Source organism: Grus americana, chromosome 19, assembly GCF_028858705.1.
Source record: "Grus americana isolate bGruAme1 chromosome 19, bGruAme1.mat, whole genome shotgun sequence".
Classification (NCBI taxonomy): Eukaryota; Metazoa; Chordata; class Aves; order Gruiformes; family Gruidae; genus Grus; species Grus americana.
In genome coordinates this window covers 1,743,529-1,766,762 of record NC_072870.1, presented here as the reverse complement: position 1 = coordinate 1,766,762, position 23,234 = coordinate 1,743,529, and the positions used below count along the sequence as shown (strand labels likewise).

Sequence of the window (23,234 nt, the reverse complement as noted above, 5' to 3'; positions counted from 1 at the left end):
AACTTCTGCTGGCGTAAGTGCGTACCCGATAGGGCTTGTCCTACCGTAGAAATACTGTCAGACTGTGGCACTGCCGTAGACCTTCTCCTGGTGACAAGAGTTTCCACTATAGATCCACACCAAGAATTCAGGTATCTTTAAAACCGCTGGCGATGTTTTTAAAGCTTGTGAGCGAACTTTGCAGGAGAATAGGGTCTGATTGCGAGTTAAAATCGATCTACTTTAAAATAGGGAGCACAGCTCACACAGAAGCTCATGTGGAGATTTAAAACAGTTTTCTCTCTTTGCATCTTTGATTTTACGGTCATTTCTTTTTTGGGAGGGCCCTACTGTAGCACAGTGAGGCAGTACTTTTTCCTGCAGTTATCGCTGGGTCTGGTTTAGCGTTGCATCGCCCCTGGCCCCAGGAAAGCTGTGGGTACTGCGTTGTTCCCTGAAGAAAGCTAGAAAGGGAAAATGCTGCTCAAAAGAGAGGGAGGAAAAGGAAACACTGACTATGAAAGATGCATTTTGAAAGCTAGAGGAATGTAACTGATACAAAGAGATCCTGGAGATACAATATTTATGTTTTATTAATCATTCTGACCTTGAGGAAAGGTCACATTTAATTAACTTACCAGTTGTTATAAAACTCTAAGGAAAGCATTCCCTATTATTAGTCATAGCCAATAGGATATTAAGTATTACGTCTCTTTCCATCGTCTGGAATTAGTCCATTACACACAGAATTAAATGCAGAAGACACTGGAGGATTTAAAACACATTTTACTCATTAAAAGTTATTGTAAATGAGGACAAGTCTCTCTTAATGATTTCTCAAATGCCTACAGTTCAGTATCAACTAATCTAAAAATGCGTTCTGCATCATTGAATGGAGCAGGTCCAAATTAAATAGAACTAAAACCAACAATAGCAACGTGTTATGAAAGGAGACTTGATACCATGCTTTTAAACCGAGAAAATCTTTTGATACCTCTAAAATATTTAAATATTTTCTCAGCTTTCAGTAAATGTAATATGAATAAACGACCTTGCAAGATAAGCTGGTGAAAGGAAAAACGATTTTAAAAATGCACATACATATGCCTGGCATAAACAAATTCATCAAAACTTCGCCGCACTGATTTACTCCGGGATATTTGCTCAGTGTTTGCCCGCTCTGCATGTCCAGTCTTTTACTTTGCCCAGTCCTGCTTCTGTTCAATTGGCCATTAACTCATTTATTTTGATCTTAAAAGTAGCGTACGGTAGATTGATTGTTGATCGGCTGTGTTCAGAGGTGACTTTGTGTCAGCCAGATGACCCCTTTAGGTTTTTGGGTGGCAGTACCAGCGGAGTGAGCAGCCATCCCCCATCACTCCCGAGGTTTCGCAGTGAGAACACATTTGTAGTGTGATGCTTTGAACCCCCGACTCCTACCAGAAAGCAATTTTGAGGGTAATCTCAGCATTTTCCGTGGAACTGGGCGAGTTAACTGTGCTACAGCGTGAGTAAAAGATTCACAGCCGGACCACAGAGACAAGATAAGATTTGGACGTTACAGTTTATTGCTTCGTTCCCATGTGTTCGCCTGCATTAGTACAGAACAGCTTTTGGGGGGGTTTTTTTGCTAAATTCTTTTAGAACAGATATGTTAGGATCAGTGAGGTCAGTGGAGATCTGCACTTTTTTATGCTTAATCTGTCTTTATAAAAGCCGTACCCTAAATTTGGGGGGGGGGGGGTTCTGCCTCCACATTTTATTTAAATAATAATTTTTAACAAATCAGATTGTCTCTCTGCTAATATTAGATGTGGCAGGATATCCTCTCAGACAGGCTAATGAAGTAAGAATTGTGCGTATTTTCCTCATTTCCTACAGATACTATTAAAATCCTAACGTACTAATGGAGTTTTAATGATACAATATCCTAGAACTCATAAGGGGTTTTTTTTCCACTCAAAGGGTAGATTTCTGAGTCTTACTTGGCTCCATATTCTGCCTTTTCTCTTGAAATGGCTTGCCAACTAGTACCATTTAAAATCTCTATCCAATTTAAAAATGAATAATTGAAAAAAAAAAATAAAAGTCTCTTACGCTGTGGCCTAATCCAGGGGACAGGTTGCTGGCTTGATGATTTTTGGAACTGCTTTTAAGCTCTAAACGTCATGACATTTGTGAACATTTCATCGACTGCTTTAACTAACATTGTTGCAACGAGATCACTTCTTCAATGCTTCTCAGTTTTCTCCATGTACCATTTCCCTACAATTATGCAGGAATGCTTTCGCTATCTTGTTCAACTTCTTGTCTCCATTTTGACACGCGCCCGTATTGATGTTCTCCTATCTTTTCGTTACAGCTGTTTCACTCCTACCCTCCAGCTGTATCAGGTATTCCTCCCATGATTCCTCCAACCGGCCCATTTGGCTCGCTACAAGGAGCGTTTCAACCCAAGGTGAGAAAGGAATTATTTGTATATCTGTTATCTCAAATACACTGGTGTTGGGAGCCAGGTTAGGTTTAGGTTTAGGTTTAGAAAGTGGTTCAGATTCTGGAGGAATTGGGATCTGAGTTACAGCCTAATTCCACAGAGGACAATTGGCTTTTTCCAAATTTAGGACAAATAGAAGTTATTTCTCATTAGGTTCAAATATATCTACATCCATTAAAAAACATTACATATAACGACATAGTTAACTTTAGAAGCAATATAATTAGTTCTCAGTATGCATTAATGTCAGGTCATGTAATAATCAGGAATTTTAAGAAATCATGATCATTATTGTTTACTCATTTCCATAATTAACTCACGGCTCCACCACAGCGCACTGCACTGATTTACTTCTCCTCTCATTTGTGATAGCTAGGATAGATAAATGTGATGAGTTTGGCTTTTTTTTTCTTTTGTTTTCATGAAGTCACCCTTGATTTCTAAGTGGGAGGAAATCCTATTCTGCAGTCTGTAGTCTTTGCAACTAAAGACTGAAATCAGCACTGAAATTTCTGCAGCGAAGACACCTTCTTTCTTAAATTGGCCCATCCACTGTAATGACTGAATATGTAAATTGCAGTTCATTAGTGGAATTCTTCGTATGTATGGTAATCAGACTGTTAACAACTCTGTTACTTAATTGTTAGTTATACTGTAGCTGATTTCTATTTTTCTTCATTTTAACATAGGAGAATGCTCTGTCTAAATGTAGGTTTTTGGTTTGTTTGGGGGGTTTTGTTTGTGGGTTGTTTTTTCCCCACAAAGCTGCATTTTGTTATATTAGCTGAATATTTACATTCAAATCATGGGAAAGGCTTTAATTTTTTTTGACTGGTTGTTGCCTTTTCTAGACATCAGTATGGTAACAGATCATTGTGGAGGGAGTTTGGATCCTTGTACAGTGACTAGAGAGGTCGCTCACGCTCCGTGTGTTGAAGTCAGGGTAGTGGGTTTAGCAGTTGCAGCCTGATCTGGTGCGTTATTGATGAGCAGCAGAGCGCAAGCGTGGTCCTCCAAACACTACTTCAGATGCCTTATCATAAGTATGTCACTCACCAGCATTTCGATAGTGGAAAGATTTTCCAGTGTAAACAGTCACTGGTCCTTCACGTGTTTTGGATTATTTCAAGTAATGTGAAGTTGGTGGACAGTGAAAGTTTGAAAATTGAGATGATGATACATATAGTACTATGGATTATGCTATAGTGGATTATGATGGTTGTCCTTTCCTCTTTAAAAGGTTTATCTTCCTTGCTTAGGCAATGTTAATGATAAAGTAGTATTATTTTTCACTTTCTGTTGTGTTTATGCATTGCGTTACTCACTAATGCTGTCTGTCCTTGTGGTATTTCTAGACTTCCAATCCTATTGATGTTGCAGCCAGACCTGGAACTGTCCCGCATACCCTTCTACAGAAAGATCCACGGGTCTGTAGAAAATGTTATATTTTCTCAAGTAAAGCTGTTCCTCCTAAAAACCTTTAATGCTAGAGCTACCATCTTCAGTGTGTCCACATTAACATCCGAATACTGAAGCTCAGTCTGAACTAAACTAGAGAAGCTGTATGAGACCAGTTTAAATCCTGATCCTTACCCCTGCTCATCATTAGCAAAGGCCAAGAGATACCGTGCAGAGGAAGAGCTCTTCCCTTGCTGTCCGCAGGCATCCCCACAAGCCCGGGGGTAATGGCATAAAAGGCCAATTCAATGTAGCAACGTACAAACCTCTTCAAGATTTATGTTTATACTCTGTAATTGTTATTAATGTGGGTAATGACAGTTATTCCCTTGGTTATTGTATCATTGATTGCACCAGTGAAATACGGACTAACTTTATTGATCGCTTGGCGCCTCCGGATTTTTGAGTTCTAGCATGTGAATAGCATTTATTGTCTCAGCATTTTGTCTTTTACCTTTTTTCTGTTCTTTCTGAATGCCCACGGGTTGTTTGCGTGTTTGAATTAATATACATTGTTTGCAATGAGGAGCATCATGCAGTCGTATTTTTAGCAGAACTCTCTGACAAAAGCAATGGGGAGCTCTCCTTGAAAATCCATGTTGTGGTATGGCTCAACTTTTAAGTGCAGCAGATACTTTCTGTGGGTTATGCCAAGTTCCAGGGCTTCGGTTTGCTCTGAGTTGGTGCTGCAGTTGAGCTTTATAGCAAAAGGAACCATGTTTTTTCATTTCTGTTTATTCCATCTGATTGAAAAGATAACTAGAGGCTCCCATCATTAAGTCATTTAGCTTTACGCTCCCTTTCAACTTGTGGTATAGTTTTGATTATTTCAGGATGATGTATTGTGCCATCACTGAGTCCGCAAAGTACCTCTTACACCTATAAATCTCCTTTAGTATTGCATTTCAAAAAAGAAAATCCAAAACAAATGAGAAATACCCCAGAAATTGAATTTATTTTCCAGCATTAATTGATGAAATGTGAGCAAAGAGAATAAGAAAGTAATCTACCTCAAAAAAACAAGCCGCACAAAAAAATGAGAAAATTGGGGGTTTTATACAGCTGCTGTTTACCAACATCTGTTGGAATGTGAAAACCGTGCAAGGCAAAGCCAGTCTGTGGCAGAGGACACATCAGGCAAGCAGGCAGGCAGTGATGGCGATTGCGGTGTACAAGTCAAGGGCCTAAAGCCACGGCCGACGAACAGACACCGTCACTGGTTTGCTGGGGCACGGCTGAAACACCATTCCAGCCCGTTCCAACGCAATTCCTGGGATCAAGCCTGTGAAAAAGGAGCCCTGTCCACTCACCAGTCTTCTCGCGAGGCGAGCAGCTTTGAAAGATGAGAACAGAAGTTTGCCCAATCTGTGTTTTTCTTCAGAGTAGTTAACCAGCCATTTTTGTAGCATTAAATCAACAAATTAATGATGATGCCAGAGGACAGAGCGTTCTGTGCGAGGCTTGGTTAGTTGCTTGTCAACACTTAGGTACAACAGCCATGGGGGGAGGGAGACCGGCTCGAATACGGAGGCTAAGGACTAATTATTATCCGAAAAGGCTTCATTTGAAAGTAAAATTACACATTTTAATTTCATCTCTTAATGAAGCAATACAAATTTGTTAATTAGAGCAATTGTTTGAGTGACAGGCATGTAACCAAGCTGTCATTTCTTCTTCACAGTTGACAGATCCGTTCAGGCCCATGTTGAGGGTAAGAAATCTTCTTGTGATACAGTTTGTCAAGCTCGTCTCAGTCCCCACCGGGTTAAAGCAGCAGACTAATTATAAACCAACACCATGTTTCATCTTGGGTATTTTACACCGTGTTTGCCGAGCAGCGTGGTTGGTCCTCCTTTGCATGCATCTTGTGGTCACTCGAGGAAAATACAGAGTTTCAAAATTGGAAGTTTTGTGTTCTTCTCATGCAGCGCCCTGGCATGAATACTAGAGGTTAAATACTGATAATCCTTCTACCACGCTAGCTTACAAGGGTTCGTGAGCCAAACCCTACTGATCCCTTCTCATGTCGCTGCAGACTGAATGATTTTGCTTTTTTAGTATTTACTGTGTGTTTCAGGGTTACTCGGTGTGGTACTTCCTACCCAAGTATCTTACTGTCACATATAGACAGGCAATCCACTTCAAACACAAAATATTTTAGAAATAAGGATCAAAAGATCTAGTCTTTCAGTGATCCAAAAGGGTTTTTTGTTAATTTTTCAATGTGTTCGAGCTCTGTATTTTGTCAGCAGCGACCGAGTGAACTCATGACATCACTAGCACAGCCAGTTGCTGTGAATAAGCAAGAGGCTCGAGTTTAGGGGAGTATATGTGAGATGAGTTTTATTTTTTTGTGCTTTTTAATTGTTGGTTGATACACACCTAGAAATAGAAGGCAGACCCTATGCTATAGTTTGTGAAACATTTAAGTTACCAGTAGCTTGAGGAGCTTCTTTAATTCCTGTGATTATTTTTAAATCTGCAGGAGTCATTCGTTGTGTAGTTAACTATAGACCCCTAAATAACAAACTTCAAGAAAGTATATCCTGAGTGAGTCTTTTTCAGAGAAGATTTCCAGATGTCCTGGAAATGGAGTACAGAATCAAGCCGGTGAACCCAAATAGCCCTCTCTGGTTCTTTCCTCCCTCTCTCCTCCCCGTGACTTAGAAGCGTGGTGACAGGAAGGGTGCAAAGAGCCTTCCCAGACAGGGTGAACTGACTGACCTCCAATTTTTTTAGGATATTTATGAGCCAAAGTTTTGAAGGTACCAACCAGCAATGACAGGAGGGAGTCAGATTCATTTTGAAAAGAGTCATCTTTTAAAGTGCTTTCATTTTCACCTTTTGGTGCAAAGGCTGGTCTTCGAATAGCTGCACTTTTGGAAGTGAGCTCACTGTCCAGGTGTGAAGCAATCCGCTCTGCGGAGCAGCCGCTGACTGGGAGACAGCTTCACTCCTTTCAGCAGCACAAGCTGCGTTGTCAGCCAGTGGCATCAGAAGGTTGCAAGAGTGTGTAAAACCCAAGCATGGGTTTATTTGGAGAGGAGAGTGACCAGGAGCGTTCCTGGATATCCAGATAAAGTTCTGAGCAAGGGACAGATTCTTTGCATTTCCAGTTTCCCACGAGGACGGAGGGGAAGGCACCGAAGGGAGACCCTGTGCTTTCATTTGTCTTGGCGTGGGGAATCCCCTAGACCAAAACAGACTGGGCTAAGAGTTGGCCAGAGTTGCTGTAACTAGAGTAACGCAACACGGGTTTTTGAAAGTTACTGATTCATGTTGTATCGCTTTGTTTTTTCCAGAAACCTGGAAAGTGGTGCGCTATGCATGTTCACATCGCCTGGCAGATATACCATCACCAACAGAAAGTCAAGGTCAGTCTTTTGGGTGTGCCTGCATTTCAGATGAATCGCACAGTGCAAACCTGCGAGAGGAAGAGTTTTGCCTCTCGCTCTTAGCAGTTCTCTGCAATGGCTAACGCCTTGTTAAAGTAACCACGTGCAGCATTATAGCATAACCTTCCGCTTCGGAGTGATGGCATATCGGAATTAAAAACCGAAAGGTGGAGTCTCAGAGGAATGTCTGTGATGCCACAGAGCAAGGACACCAGATCTTAGGCAATAACAACTGGTTTACAGCTAGGAAGAGCTAAATGGGTGTGCCGGTGAGCTACTACATTGCTTTTATTTATAGCTGAGGACACAAGCATAGCAAGATTAATTTTTTTTTAAGTCTGGAGAAGCTAGGCACGTGTATCCCATTCCTCTTATTAATTTCATGGACAGAAGAGGGCACAGGAAGATTTCTCCTGTCCCTGCAATGCTTTATCCAGCGTGGCTGCACAGGCTCCCATCGGTCTTTTTCACAACGCCTCTCACAGCTGGAGGGTGGCACCAGTACGTGTCTGGGCTGGTCAGGCAGACGCAGCCTCGCCGATGAACTGATGTTACCCAGCCGCTGTCTGGTTGCACAGAAGGTAAAGGGGTGGGAATCTTCCCTTTGTTACACATGCTTTTGAGACCTCAAGGGCCGTGGCCTGTTTAGGCTTTTCTGAAAGAGATGTCAGAGAAAAACAAGTAATTTATTCGTTTAATAGGTAGGGTATTTATTTCCATTCTTACTTTAACTGTATTTTCATTGCACATGGGCTCTGTGAAGAAGGTTTCTTTCCCTTTATAATATTTTCACTGTACTTGTCACTGAGGAATTCTGTGTTGCTCCTGAAGTTTTCAGTAAGCCAGGAAAGGTTGGTGTTCTTTACTGTTCATACTTGTACTTCAGGAGTCAATACCTTGTGTTAGAAAGTAAAATGAACAAGGAGCCCACAGCACTTTGCAGTCTGTGCGTGCAACTGAATTGTATAAGGTAGTGCTGTAAGAATATGAAGATGTTGAGCAGCTACTAAAACCTGCAGCTAATAGAGTTTAAAAATAACCCTTTTAAACAAGGTTGACAGGTTAATTTGCTGCAGTAGACATATCTCTCTTCTCTGCTTTCTTATGTTTCCCCTGCTAGTGATCTTCATTCATCTTACCATTATCAAAAAAGACAAGATTATGGACCTAGAGAGTTATATGTCCTTTTTTTTATTTTATTGAAAAGGTATTTTCTTGAAATGAAATTATTATTCCCATGCTATCTCTGTCCTTCGAATCTTCCTTGATTTGATATTCAGAGAGAGGTCATACTGGTGTATTTATAACTCATAGTAAATGCCATTTTCATGCAGCCATTTCTTTTACCTAATACTTTTCTATCTTGCGTGTTAAAAAACAGGAACAAAGCCCAGAAGTACAGGGAAGGATGTTACTTTTTTGAGGCTGTGCATGATGATAATTTCAAGAATAATTGGGAAATGTATTTTACTATCTCAGTTCAGTCAAAAAATGAGGTATGGCCTACAGTCATTAAGGCGAGTTGGTTTATGTCCCCGTGGGCTGTCCTCTCCCCTGCATGCGACCACAAAGTGTGAAATCTCTGGCTGAAGGCTCACACAGAACGATTTCTCCTTCTAGCCCAAGGTTGTGAAGGTGCCTTTTCTTCTGCACAAGCTGCAGATGCTGCTTGGCCGTAGAGCAGGGAATAAAATACATTTTCTCAGAGATTTCAAGTTTGCGTGCAGTGCCACCAGACTGCTTGCAAAGTATAGAAGAATTGATAACTACCTGGCCCGCTAGTAATTGCTTGCAGAGGGCAACAGCAGACACTGAAGCAGCAGGCAAGATAGGAAACTTGAAAACACAACCTTCCTGACCCCAGGAAAAATTGCGTGCAGCCGTGGATGCTGTTTGCCTGCCTATACCTCTGCACCAAGACCCAGCTCAGACCCGTGTAACCTGTCTGCACACGCAGGGAATTCCCCGGACGCAGCCCAAGCTGCATCCCGGCTCTGGGCACAAAGCAGTTTTACTCTCCTCCTCAGACTGACCACTGCGTTACTGGCCTGGATTCAAGAGGGAATTTATGGCCCTCTCTCTTTTAGGAAAGGCCTTATGGGCCCAATCTAATGTGCCATGAAATTAGTGCAGACATTTACACTGATTTTAGTAGGCCCTGAATTAAGGTGTTGCACATTTGCTGGACTTGAAAGACATTCATAAGGATTGTCATCAAGAGGGGCGCTCTCCTGAACAGCAATAAATAAATCTGATCAATTATTTTATCTGGGGATAAAATAAATCTGATCAATTTTCTTTGGTACGATTTTAAGGTAAATCAACACATGCAAAAATGTTTTAATGCATCTGTGATATTCCTGTTCCTCTTCAGGCAGGATATTTTTTCATTGTTAGAACAGCACCATTCATATGGCTGCAATTAAAGTTTCAGCCAGCTTTTGCAATTCTGAGTAACGCCTGTCAGAGGTTTATAACTTGGTTGTTAAAAAGAAGAATAAAAAGTTCACAATATAAAACTCTGGCATGCAGGCTTCAACTGAGACATTTGTATTTTCTGAACTTTTTTTAATTATTAAAGCACTACAGTGTTACTTCCTTAAAAGACATGACCTTAACTTGGCCATCTTTTCCATTTCAATATTCTTGCAGGCCATTATCTCAAAACATTGATAAAGCCTTTTTTTTTTTGTCTTTTTTTTTTCCTGTTTTTTGTTCTCATAGCAACATAGACCTGTTACTAGCACTTGAAAAACAGCTACTAGGCATGCACATTAACTTGGTCATAACTTTTTAATATGCATATTTATATCATTGTAATAGCCTGTACTCCGAGCTGGCACGGTATTAAATACTGATTTACAAAGCATAACGTGCTCCAGAATTCCTGTTAAGATCTACTGGTTCAGTGTTACACATTTGTAAATCCTTTCAGCTGAGCTGCACAGTTAATCAGCAATCTGTGTTTAGGGAGTTCTGGCAGCACAGGTAATTGGGAGTTTGGTTTTCCACTTCATTCCAGGAAACGACTGAAGTGGGGACCACTGAAACGAGTACACGGCACAAAGAAGAGCCCACCCTTCATTTGCTTATCGTTTACAATACAGCTGCTTCAGCAAATTTACCTTAAAAAAGAAAGTGTCAATTCTAATGCCACAGAAGTAACAACGGTGGCATTCAGTGCTTTGAATTTGGAGTGCAAGCGGTCAAAATGGGACTTCAGTTCTTTAGTCTCAAATAAATACGCTTCATCTGTAATGTGATTCATTTTAGCCCCTAGCTTGCTCCGTTGCAGTCCGAGAGGCACCAAAAGATAGTCTGCATCAAGTGTTTCTAGATTGCAGCTTCACAAGTTACTGGTTCTGGTGTGCACTGACGTCTCTGCCGCAGGGGCAGTGGGAGAGGCTCAGCTGGCAGCTGGTGCTGTCACCCTTGGTGCTGTCACCCAGCTTTTAACATGCCTGCCCACCTGGGATTGGGTCCAAACCAACATTTCTCTTTGGATTTGCTTTTATTATTTTAAGACTGACCTATTCTTACAGCTTAGCAAGTGTCTGAGGCCTCTTTGGAGATTTTTATGTTTGTTCTTTAAGTCAGGTCTGTGCCGAAATGCTTTGCTCCGGAGGGATGGATGTGAGCACATGTGAAAACACTGTTGACATTTGCAGGAAATGTGCATTGGGAGCCTGAGATTTTCTCTATCTGCCTTAGATCTCCCTTCCAGGAAAATAGCTGTGCACCTATGCTTGGGGTCCCAAAAACTAATATTCTTGTTAAAACGTCAGTTATTGTGAATAAACTGCTATACCCACATCATTCTGAAAGTGCTTTTACAGCTATCTTTTAGGACAGTCTCTTCCAAATCCTGTTTTTACATTTCAGAAACAGATGCAGTCTGATCCACACAAGCTGGACTTTGGCCTGAAACCTGAATTTCTGAGCAGGCCACCAGGCCCCAGCCTTTTTGGAGCCATCCACCACCCCCATGACCTGGCCCGGCCCTCGACTCTCTTCTCCACAGCCAGTGAGTACTGAGAAGTGAAATCTCCTTGTGGCATGCTCATTAAAATGCTAATCCTTGCCATATTAAAAGGAAATCTCCCATATGCTTTGGCTTATGAACTCTCTGCAAGACATGCCAGGGCCTGTTAGTCTATTTGATAAATATTTTAAAATTACTCTATACGCTTTTAAATAAAAGCCCACCAACCTGCCAAAATGCCATACAGGTAGTAAATGGAGGAACATCTCTTCACACGGTGATGTCCGATGCATCATGGAGATGACAGGTTGGAAATACACTGTGTTTTACATGCTCTTTTTTTTTTTTCTGTACTGAAGCATTCCCCCCCACCACCCCTTATACTGTTAACTGGGAATTTCTGTTCAGAAAAGCAGCTGCTATTTGCATAGGATCCTGCCCTGAGAGGCCCTGCCCCTGTACAGCAATCTCTGCTGACATGAGCTGCCATTTCAGAAACGCTGGTCAAGCCCAGAGCACAGTTAGTCCCTTTCTGAGCTTTTGCTAGGAATTCACCCCTTTTGCTTTGTTTTGGCAGGTGGGGGTCATCCAGCCGGCACCCCTTTCGGCCCACCACCTCACCACAGCAACTTTCTCAACCCAGCTGCTCACCTAGGTATGTTCTCTCTGCAGCTAACACACGGTGAATGCAACTCAGAAGTAACACATATCGACCGCCGAGACCATTAAAGGTTGCCCACGCAGAGACTCTTTGAGTATCCTGCCTACTTAACCTTTACAAACTGCACATTTCAGCCCTTTAATTTTAGTCATTATCCAAGTAGCAGTTCTAAATACACATAATAGTTTCACTGGCAGCGTGTTTTGAAATACTTGTGAAAACAGTCTGAACGTTAGAGGAGCGGAGTGACAGGGCTGGTTAGGATTCACTGTGGTCATGTTTATAACCACTCAGAGTAAATGCTTTAAGGTTAACGCTTCAGTTCATAGATGTGTTTCTTTTCCTAACTCCTACTTAGATGTCTGCTTTTTCATGTAACTGAGTGGGAAATATATCCTTAAAATCTTGTGACCTGGCCTCAAATGTGTCTGTTAGTGAAAATTAGTGAATACGCATTTAAAAATGGGAGCACCCAAGTTACCAAATGTTGTTATTTCACTTCTAACTTACTGATGTTGTCATAAAGTGGTCTGCTGCCTACAGGAGCGTCCGAGAGCAAGACTCTAAATTGGTATTTTATTTTGCGTAGGGAAGGATGTGGGAGGGTCACCAAATCAATACAGCAGGCTCACAGAGGTTGATCGTCCTGCACTTAGCTGCCTATAGAAAATGTTAGGGTTGGTCTTCCTTTTCTCTGTGCTGGTGTTTATCAGAAGTAGTTTTACCAAAATTGTTAGACTCCTCCAAAATAAAAAAAGAAGAGAATTTGCTTCATATGACTTAGCTATACCCTGTATGCATTAACTCCTAAAAAAATGTTCCAATATTTTTCAGTCCATATTAGTTTTTTATATAGTATTAGCAATAAATATCAAGAGCATTACAAAATGTTCAGGTCAATCGGACATATCAACATAATAGGACATTTTATGTATATCCTGGCTATGGTTTAGGAGACGTGGCCTTGAAGGTGTTTGGAGCACAGCTGCCAGAGCTAGTCTTGCTAGTTAGTCTTGCAATAATAGTCTTGCTAGCCAGGGACATTTCCTGAGAAAGACCATGGAATTGAATTGGAAGGGTATAAAAGGAAATAAAAATGAAGATGTTTGCAGGTTTTAAATGAAGTAGCAACTTATGCAGGCCTCAATACCACGTCTACTTTAACATCTTCTTTTACTTTGAAAAGGAAGTTTTTCTAGTAAGATGATCCCATGCATACTGTCACTGGAAAAAAAGAGGGTTTCTGTGCCACCCCCTCCCAATCACTGCTGCGTTGTGGGAGCATGATGTTCAGCTACTGATGGGCACAGACTGAGCTTTCACCCAGACGTAATGCAGATGGGTAACACGCTAATGCTTTATCATAATTATCAACACGCCAATGAGTTTCAGCTGCTCCCCTTGGTTTGCAGAGCCTTTCAATCGACCGGCTTCCTTCAGTGGTCTCACTGCAGTGGGTAGTAACGCCTTCGGGGGACTCGGGAACCCAACAGTTAGTGAGTAACCTCTTTGTTTATGAATTCTTCTTTGCTGTGTAATTCAGGATATTGAGTGATGGTGACTATTTGCTGTCTTTTTTACCAGTTGCTTAGACTGCATACCACTAAGGATGGGAATTTGAAAAGCGACCTTTTTTGTCTAAATAACAGCATTTTTTAGTCATTAGTAAATTATTTTCTATTAGTTAATAGTTTGGGTTCACCATTGTGCTAAATGTCACCATTACATTGTTCAGTAAAAAAAAAAAAAAAAAGTAGAACCTATGAGTGTAAGGAGTTTGAAATTTCTCATGGTTTGTTGCATGTTCAAAAATAGTTAATGTGTGCAGCATCCCTAGCTGTGGAGGGGAACATTTTTTTTTTCCTTTCTCACCAGTAATCCAGGACATGTGCCTGGAAAAGATCACTAACCTGCATTTATTTGTCCAGGATCATCAACATTTCTTTAGATTTGGCCAGTCACAAAAGATCATCCTTTTTAAAATCACTCTTTCTCCATACTTCAAATCTGGCATGATTTCGGTCACATATTATTTTACTTTGGTTCAGGATCAAATGCAACAAGTTCCATTATTTATAGTCCGTATAATGGTCATTTCCTGATGTCTCCAAAATATTTGGAATAAGGATCATTGTCACCTTTATCTTACTAGTCATCCCTTGTCAATTTTATCCACAGCATTTCCCTTTCCAATTAAAACAGCTGTCAGATGCCTACCCATTTTTAGGAATGAGACCCTCTAATGAATCTCTGTTAATTTCCTTTCCTTTTCCAGCTCCCAATAATATGTATTCATTTTAACTCTGAGTGCTGTAAAAGTTTTTTTGGTAAGTACCTTCACTAGAGCATACCTTTTTCTTAAACCTTTTTGTTTTCCACTTCACCATTTCAGCACCCAACTCAATGTTCGGCCACAAGGATGGCCCCAGTATGCAGAGCTTTAGCAACCCTCACGAGCCCTGGAACCGACTGCACCGAACTCCTCCTTCGTTCCCGACCCCTCCGCCCTGGCTGAAGCCAGGAGAGCTGGAGCGCAGTTCATCTGCTGCAGCTCATGACAGAGATAGAGATGTAGATAAACGAGACTCATCTGTTAGTAAAGATGACAAAGAAAGGTACGAAAGAACACTTCCAAGAATTGTCTAGTTCAAAGCTTGGGGCTCTGTTCCGCTTTTAACCCTTCCCAGCCTGGCACATTGTTAAACCAGAGCTTCAGTAGAGGGACACCTGGAGAACTGATGCCATCGCTGCCTGCAACACAAGGCACTACGGAAGACGCAGGTTTCTAACTCGGGTGTTTCCTACTCCATCTGTTTCTCTTCTCGCTTGCATCGCACTTCATCGGGAGCTTTGCTGGAGCAGAGTTCAGGCAGTGTCAAGTGAGAACAGAATCAGACCCACACACTCTGTTACCTGGTGGGTCACATTGTCGTAGGTCTTTGGAAGACTTGATGTGTAGATAGGTGCCTGACAGGATGAAAAAAAGAATTATAAAGTCCATCAGACGCATATCTGCACCTTCAAATACTTTACTAACTTTGTAAATCAGACCTTGTCTGCAAAACAAATAACCCTGCCTCCCTCCTCAAAAATGGACTGACCAGAGGGACCACCGATAAAGTTGTAAAATTATAACACTATAAAATGCTCTGGGTATGTCATGTTCCAATACCACAGTAAGTTTCAGTGCGTGCAGTTCATTAAATCAACCTTAATTCCCCTCAAAAAAGCCACACACACATGCACTGCTGTTACACACCTTCAAGCACAGTTTTTATTCAGTGTTTTACATGGACTTGCACGCTAACATGTCCAGGCTGGGAAGGGTTAATGAAAAGTAAAACCTGGTCATATTTTTTTTGTCAGGACTGTTCCCATTATACGGTTAACTCAGTAACAATTCCTCTTAACATTTAAGTACCAAATTATAAGAATTTGCCATTCAGCAAGTGTCATGCCTTCCTTGAAAAATGTAGAGAGGCTGATTTCAGCTTTTTCAGTTGTGGCTTAATGGCTTTCCTGTTAAGTTTGCACATTACTACATAATGGCTATTTGTTTCTAATTTTTTAACATAAAAGAATATTTAGGAGATGTGCTTTTCTGGCTTCTCTGTCACTAACCCAAATATACGCATTAGTAGCCTTTTCTAAAAGAAGTTATGCTAACACATTAGATATTCTAAAAATACATTTAAGAGCTTTTCTGTGTTATTGTAAAATGTGAAGAGCAAGTCAAACTACAGATCTTTTCACCTACATTTTCCATTTGGAATATTTTCTGTTTGGTAGCATAGCTTCATTATTTTCATGTCTGGTGTTAATGCTTCAAAATAAGTTGCTGTTACAAATTGGGGATTCTGTCCTGCAAAATGCTTAAGCATGTGAGTAACTTTACTGGCTTGAATGGCAAAGCATTTTAGTTATTAATGCTATGTGTAGTCTCTAGAATTATGTGATTATTTCAGTTGCTGTTTTGTTGTTTTCTTATGAAGTGTTCCTGCTGAAGAAAATCCCTTTCAGAAATACATTCCTTGCAAGCTGCTTTGGCATTGCCTGAACTCCATATCATAGCTCAGAACGTACTTATTTTCAATAATTTGAGAGCTTAAAAGTAAGCGTCATTCATACCTCATACTTGTGCACAATTATGGCTACCAGTTTAGTACAGCAATGTTTTCACCAATCTACTGTTGCTGTGCATCCATCCATGTGGTTTTGAAGAGTTCTGCTTTGCAGCATGCTCACACTGTTGCCCATATGAGAAGATGGTGAGAATCCCTTCCTGGAGACGTGCTCCCTGTGTAGATAATGTCTGGAGTAGTTCGTGAGCAGCTCATACCTATTCTTTTATCTTCAGTGGCACCTAGCAGGGTGAGGATGTAGCCCTGCTTTCTAGTTGAGGTCCCAATCTCTGTTTCCTATTTTAAGATAGTTTGCCCAAATAGGAAGAACTGGGAATCATGCCCAGAGGTATGATTTCATCTCAAAATCCTGCTGTCATCAAGGGTCTAACTTTATCAGCCCCCAAATGGGCCATCTAGCCAAAAGCATTCATCTAGATTTCTTCTGTTATCAGTGGCAAGGTACCTCACAGGTACCTCTCAGCTTGGCTTTTCCCCATCCAAGACCAGCGTTAGAGTGGGGTGCAATGAATCACTGGTTGCTTTTCTTGGATAAGCTGTGTGGCCAGTGTCCCGCAGCCCCCTCCCAGCCAGACTGAGATACGGTAAATCCCTCAAGATAGCTTAGATAATATGAAACTACAACCCGTGAACCTTTCCTAGGTGCGGAGCTGGCTGGGGAGTTACACTGCAGTGTCCTGATACGGTGCCCACTTTCTCCTGGAACCTTGTTTGCAGTTATGGAGGGTTTTTTTTTTTTGTTTACAGACTCCATTACTCCAGCCCAGCGTTAGAAAAAAATCAGTAAAAATAGCTATTGTGAAAAATAGGATTTGTTCCTTCTCAGTGGTATTTTGTTTAAAAGATATCACTGAGCAATTCCATTCTAATAACGACATTTAAATGCATGTAATCCTAGAGCATTAAAAAAAATCCCAAGAATCTATCAATCATTTCATCAACATAAATGAGGCAAAGTACTCAGCATAAGTTACTCGGTATCTTTCAGCGTAGCATACACCCTCAAAACATCCCTTGCATTGGTGTGTTCATTCAAGTTCATTTGCAAACATGATCTTAAGTTTCTTTGTGGAGACAGAGGCTGGCTCAGAGCTGTTCCCATATTATTAACCTAAGGAGCCCTTGACAGATCTAAGGATAAAAAATTATTCCCTCTCTGACCACTGACCTAGAGGTAGTTCACTTAAGTGAGCTGTATAATCAGTAGCCTCTTGAGATGATACCATCGCTGTAGTTGAATAGGATGGAATTGGCCAAGGAATATGTTACTTTGGTTGCACGTATATTTTTCTTTAGTTATATTTATTTTTCCCTAAATTTTATGTATAATTTAAAATACGTCAATTACATATAAAATTGATTAAGTATTAGCAAAAGGACTCCTAGTGAAATAAAACAATTAAGGGTGGCCTCTGAACTAGTCCCATGAGCAAAAGAAATTAAAGACCAGGTATTGCAAAGTCCACGAGCCAGTGCTTTCCCAGCAAATTAAAAGAATCAAGTCTGCATGTTGCGAAGCCTTCATTGGAGTGCCTTGATGTGGTCTCATTGTGCCCAGTGTTTTATAAGTCACATTCTGGACTCTCTGAGGTCTCTCAGACATGGCCCGTAAAATGACAATTTCAACAATTCAGTCTAGACACAGAAAAAAAAGCATCCGGTGAGGTTGTAATAATGAGAGTTTCCTTTTGAAAGATATTTTTTCTGCAGTTGCTGCAGTTTCACCATCCGAAAGTACCTACAGGTAGAAATCTTACGCAGTTCAGCTCAGCAAAATAGTAAGTAGCAGAAATTGTGTAGGTGAAGGAGCAAGCGTCCACTTCAAAGTCGCTCTCTGAGTTTCAACCTACTGTCCTAGCCTGAGTGCACTGAGGTTACACATTGCTAAGCAGAGACTGCAGCACCCAAAGACAAACATGCATGTAAACGGGAGCTGGTTGGGACTTCAGAGGGCTGTCGTGGTTTCACCCTGTAGGCAGCTAAAACAACCACCACACAGGCATTCGGTCACTCCTCCCCTCAGTGGGATGGGGGAGAGAATCGAAAAGAAAAAGGTAAAACTCATGGGTTGAGATAGACGGTTAAATAGAACAAAAAAAGATAATTAATAATAATAATAATATACAAAACAAGTGACGCACAGTACAATTGCTCACCACCCAGAACTGATGCTCAGCTGGTTCCTGAGCCGTGCCACCTCCCAGCCTGCCCCCAGTTATATACGGAGCATGATGTCATATGGTATGGAATATTCCTTTGGGCAGCTGGGGTCAGCTGTCCTGGCTGTGTCCCCTCCAGCTTGTTGGGCACCCCCTGCCTTCTCGTTGGCAGGGCAGTATGAGAAGCTGAGAAGTCCTTGACTGCTTGGCAACAACTAAAATACCAGTGTGTTATCAACATTATTCTCATCCTAAATCCAAACCACAGCACTATACCAGCTGCTAGGAAGAAAATTAACTCTATCCCAGCTGAAACCAGGACAGGGCCTCACTGCTTAGCCCTCACTTTTGCCTTTAACAGCACAATGTCCACCACCCCACATGGAACAGAATTTCCATGCTCAGCAAACCCCGTGTGTCCAGCACTGAATATCTGGAGCTGTCTTTATGGAAAGACTCCAACTGAGAGATCAACTGAAATTAGTGAGAGGTTAAAATCATTGGAACTGAGGAATTAGATTTACCTTATGAATTTGATTCATTATAAATAGGAAAGCTTTTCCACTTGGTGTTGCCTGTAACAACTCCTGGTCCTTCCAGAAAGTAGTTGGTACAGGATCCATTGACATATTCAGGTTTTGTCCACTGCCAGACAATTATTCTCTCATCTATTGTGCAACAGAAATATTTTTGAAAGGTGGAATGAGTTCACAATATTTTGAGACTTCCTAGCACTGGCAGGGAGTTGCATTGACCCTGTCCCTGCTCTGCTTGCTCTACCCTAGAAATGGGAACGGGTTGGTAATCTGAAGAGCAACTTTCTCCCAAGAGATGATGTTTTCAGAACAGATGGGTGTATAGGGCAGAATGATCTCTGCTGAGGAAGTCAACACACAATCTATGCATGACAGCTGCCTCTATTAACACACCTGCACTGAGGCTCATTACACACTTAGAGAAGGGCCTGCCTGCTCAGAGAGGTGGATTGTCTCTGTCAGTACTGGTGTCTTGAGAGGTTTTTATTTTCACTTTTAAGAAGTAAATTGAATTGTGAGAAGTAAATTGAAAAGCTAGAAGATTGCAGAAAATACAGATTAGAAATGTACATAGGTCCAGAAATTTTTTTAAAAGTCAGTTGAACAAAATGTCATCTATTTTCCCAAGTGCAGTCTTAATAGAAGCAGCAGGTAAAATACTATTAACCATGTAATTTGGATTTAACTGCCACACTTTTTTTGGATTAAATTAGTATGTTTTTATTTTTCTCTCTCTTCTTTGCTAACAGTTAGGGCCATTGTCTTAGAAATACGTGTACTACAGGTAGATTCCCTTGGGAGCCTTCTATGGACATCAGTGTTTGAAATCACAATCGGATCATTCACAAAGCAGCTTTGGGGATCTTCTTCTCCTGGGTCGAGATAATAGAATAGGCCTAGTTCTAGGGATGTTCTTCTGGTGTCTTGGGTGTGCAAAAGGAACGGTGCATTTAATGGTGCATGTTACTAGTTTTCTGCAAAGCAATTAGTATAAAGTCAGACTTCCTAGATGCTTTGTTTTATTTGCAGAGTTTCTCATGCCTTCATCTTTACACTTCTCTTTCTTCTAGGGAGAGCATTGAGAAAAGACACTCCAGCCATCCTTCGCCAGCACCTATCCATCCAGTAAACTCCCTCGGACATAATCGCAGCTCAAATGAGCAGATCAGGAGCCATCTGAATCCCGAGGTTCGAGAAAAAGAGAAACCCAAAGAACGAGAGAGGGATCACTCCGAATCTCGGAAAGAAATTAATGTTGAAGAGCACAAGGTGAAGGACAACTACATTTCGGAGAAAGAAGGCCTGAGCCATGAAAGCCGAGTGGTGGAAGAGTCTAAGCAAATGTCCAGGGTTCCTTCACCCTATGCTAGACCCCCAGTTGTGGAGAGCACCAGGCCTAATAGTACTTCAAACCGTGAGGCAGAGAGAAAGAATGAGCCGGCGTATGATAATCCGAAGAAAAGCAATGAAGTCAAAGTGAAGGAGGAACGAAAAGAAGACCATGATGTTCAACCTGAGGGACCTCAGACTCATAGGTCATCTGATCAGCCACCACCTATATCTACATCTAACGTCCATCCAAGTCCTTTAGTGTCTATGCCCATGACTGTAGGTGTAACTGGTATACATCACATGAACAGCATCAGTGGCCTGGATAGGACTCGCATGATGACCCCTTTTATGGGAATTAGCCCAATTCCTGGCGGAGAACGTTTCCCCTATCCTTCTTTCCACTGGGATCCAATGAGAGATCCCTTAAGAGATCCTTACAGAGAGCTAGATATTCATCGGAGAGACCCCCTGGGCAGAGACTTTTTGCTAAGAAATGACCCCCTTCATCGTCTTTCAACGCCAAGATTATATGAAGCAGACAGGTCATTCAGGGATCGGGAACCTCACGATTACAATCACCACCACCATCACCACCACCCTCTCTCTGTTGATCCTCGACGTGAGCATGAGAGGGGCAACCACTTGGATGACAGGGAGCGGTTGCACATGCTCAGAGAGGACTATGAACATGCACGCCTGCACTCAGTTCACCCTGCCGCTTTGGATGGGCACCTGCCTCACCCAAGCCTAATCACACCAGGACTTCCTAGCATGCACTACCCCAGAGTCAGTCCCCCGACAGGACACCAAAATGGCATCCTCAATAAAACTCCCCCCACAGCAGCTCTCAGTGCCCCTCCACCTCTTATTTCTACTCTGGGACCTCGGCCTGGGTCTCCCAGAAGGACTACTCCTCTGTCAACAGAGATGAGAGAGAGGCCTCCTTCTCACACCCTCAAGGACATTGAAGCTCGATAAGCAGAGTGAGAATAAATAAAAACCGGAGAAAGAGGGACAGAACATTGTAAATGAACATAATATAAAGACCTTCTTACTAGTCATTGATACAGACTGGGAATGTGACCCACTGTACAATATGTATAGACCTGAGTGCAAAGATTTTGAAATGGTTTTTTTGTATATTATCTGTTGAAATTTTCCAGATCTTTTAGCCAAGTCCATATGTTCCTTGTGTCTCCTACTCTATTTTATTTCTAGTTTAAAAATTTCAAAATTTGAACTGAAGAACAAGACATAAATCTGAATGATTTGACTAGAAACAAACCACCACCAGTGTCAACCATACAAAGCTCTTTCAGACCAGAAGTGAAGACAATTGTAGATATTTATGTAAAAAGATTGCTTCATGGGTTAATGGTTCATATATGCAAAAAGGGTAAGATGAAAGCTTTACTTTGTACAAATGTAAATAGATAAAATTAAGTAACATAATACATTAATACTTCTTAAACTGTGCTATTTGCAAACTTAATATTGATCAACACAGTCTGCTTATGCTGTGTTACATATATTGTTATAGACAGCTAAACCCCTTCAACTATGCAATGAATTTTAAGGCTTTTCACAAAAGCCTTTATAACTCAAAGGAGCCTTTTCAACACACAACATAATTAAAGTCATATTTTCCCTGAACAAGCTCACCTATAATAGAAACCTATTTCTCCTGCTTGTTTTGATGAAGCAGCAGCCCATTAGAAGTGTAGTTTTCTGTCTGAACCCCTGCATCAAGATGCTGATGTTACTGTAGCTCATGTATTCCTTAGAGTGCGTCAGGGGTAGCGATCTGTAATCACTGATACTGTAGTCATGACAGATTGGTTCTCAGTCACATTAATCTGGGTTACACTTAAACGGAGTAATAATCAAATGCTGGATATTTTCCAGAATTTTCGTCACTTAACATGTCCAATTTATTTTTGGAAGAACATCTGCTTATAGCCATTCATGTCTGTTTTTATTGCCAGTGTGTCATTTTTCTCTGTACACACACACTACTTTTTTTTTGTTAAGTGATTTTTAGCTACATTGAAACAAATCCTACAAGAAAGCAAATACTTTTCTAAATGATGGATATGTTTTCACTGTGGATCGGTAGTTTAATTAATGAACTCCGATGCAGATTTCATAATGCAATTTATTGTATTTCAGTTGGTAATAAAGTCTGTGAATAGTTAACAGGTCAGCCTTGTTGTTCCCTAATCATAGAAGTCATGAAATAACATGAAGAACACGGTCCTTTTTAAAAATATGCATCAATCTTCTGAAATCTGTCTTTTCATAACACACTTTTTTATAATGCGTTAAGTTTCTTGTCTAAATATTTGGAGAGAATATGACTTTATCAGAGAGAATTCAATATCTTGTCTACTGGGCTGTAAAATATATGTATGAAATAAAATTAGTTCCGTTGGTCTTCTAGTGTATTAAAGTGCTATCTGAAGTTGTTATCCTGTTTTGGCAAAAAAAAAAAAAAAAAAGAAAAAAGTTAACTACAGACAGTTGTTTCTAATGATCAGAGATCTATTTTAGTAGTCAACTGAAGGTTTAGTTGTGAGCTTCAGATTTTGTGAACTCCAGATGTTGTGCAGTGGTTTTTTTTTTTTTGGTTTTTTTTTTTTAAAGAACAAAAGGAAAAATACAAAAAAACCCCAACCCTGAAGAATATGTACACTGGAACCGTAGTGGTAGCTTTCAGTATTGTAAAGAGATTGTTATATACGAACCTTTTTGCTGTTTATCCTGTATGTAATAAAGTCCTTTCTAGATCCTATGTGAAAAGAAAAGTGAAGCGGCTCTCAATCTTCAGCATGTTTCCTCATCAGCGAAGACTTGTGTAATGTAAATTGTGCCATGTTATTAAAAAATGTGAACTAAACTGCTAGGTGCTTCTTTGTGTGGAGTACCCCATTGCTGCTATGGGGAAGAAATACTTTTTCCCAAGAGTGGGTTTTTGTTCAGAAGAAATAGCTATTACAAACGTAAAGGAAACAGCAAGCTTTTATAAGCCATCTAATTAAAGTTGTTATAGTAATCAGGAAAAAAGGAACAAAAAGGAGACCAGATCCTTGGCTTGTC

General features: G+C 40.8%; 1 protein-coding gene across 7 annotated transcripts in view; it reads left to right on the top strand.

Annotated features, from left to right (window-relative positions):
• The window catches only part of AUTS2 (activator of transcription and developmental regulator AUTS2), a 787,423-nt gene extending 764,389 nt beyond the window's left edge, over window positions 1-23,034 (top strand). For all 7 annotated transcript variants that reach the window (XM_054847736.1, XM_054847735.1, XM_054847738.1 and 4 more), the window contains 9 exons: window positions 2,342-2,437; window positions 3,829-3,900; window positions 5,613-5,642; window positions 7,234-7,305; window positions 11,209-11,350; window positions 11,886-11,963; window positions 13,382-13,465; window positions 14,362-14,584; window positions 19,877-23,034. In XM_054847736.1, the coding sequence (XP_054703711.1) occupies window positions 2,342-2,437; window positions 3,829-3,900; window positions 5,613-5,642; window positions 7,234-7,305; window positions 11,209-11,350; window positions 11,886-11,963; window positions 13,382-13,465; window positions 14,362-14,584; window positions 19,877-21,116 (2,037 nt within the window). In that variant the 3' untranslated portion in view covers window positions 21,117-23,034. The remainder of the gene's footprint in view (window positions 1-2,341; window positions 2,438-3,828; window positions 3,901-5,612; window positions 5,643-7,233; window positions 7,306-11,208; window positions 11,351-11,885; window positions 11,964-13,381; window positions 13,466-14,361; window positions 14,585-19,876) is intronic.
• Window positions 23,035-23,234: the final 200 nt, after the last annotated feature.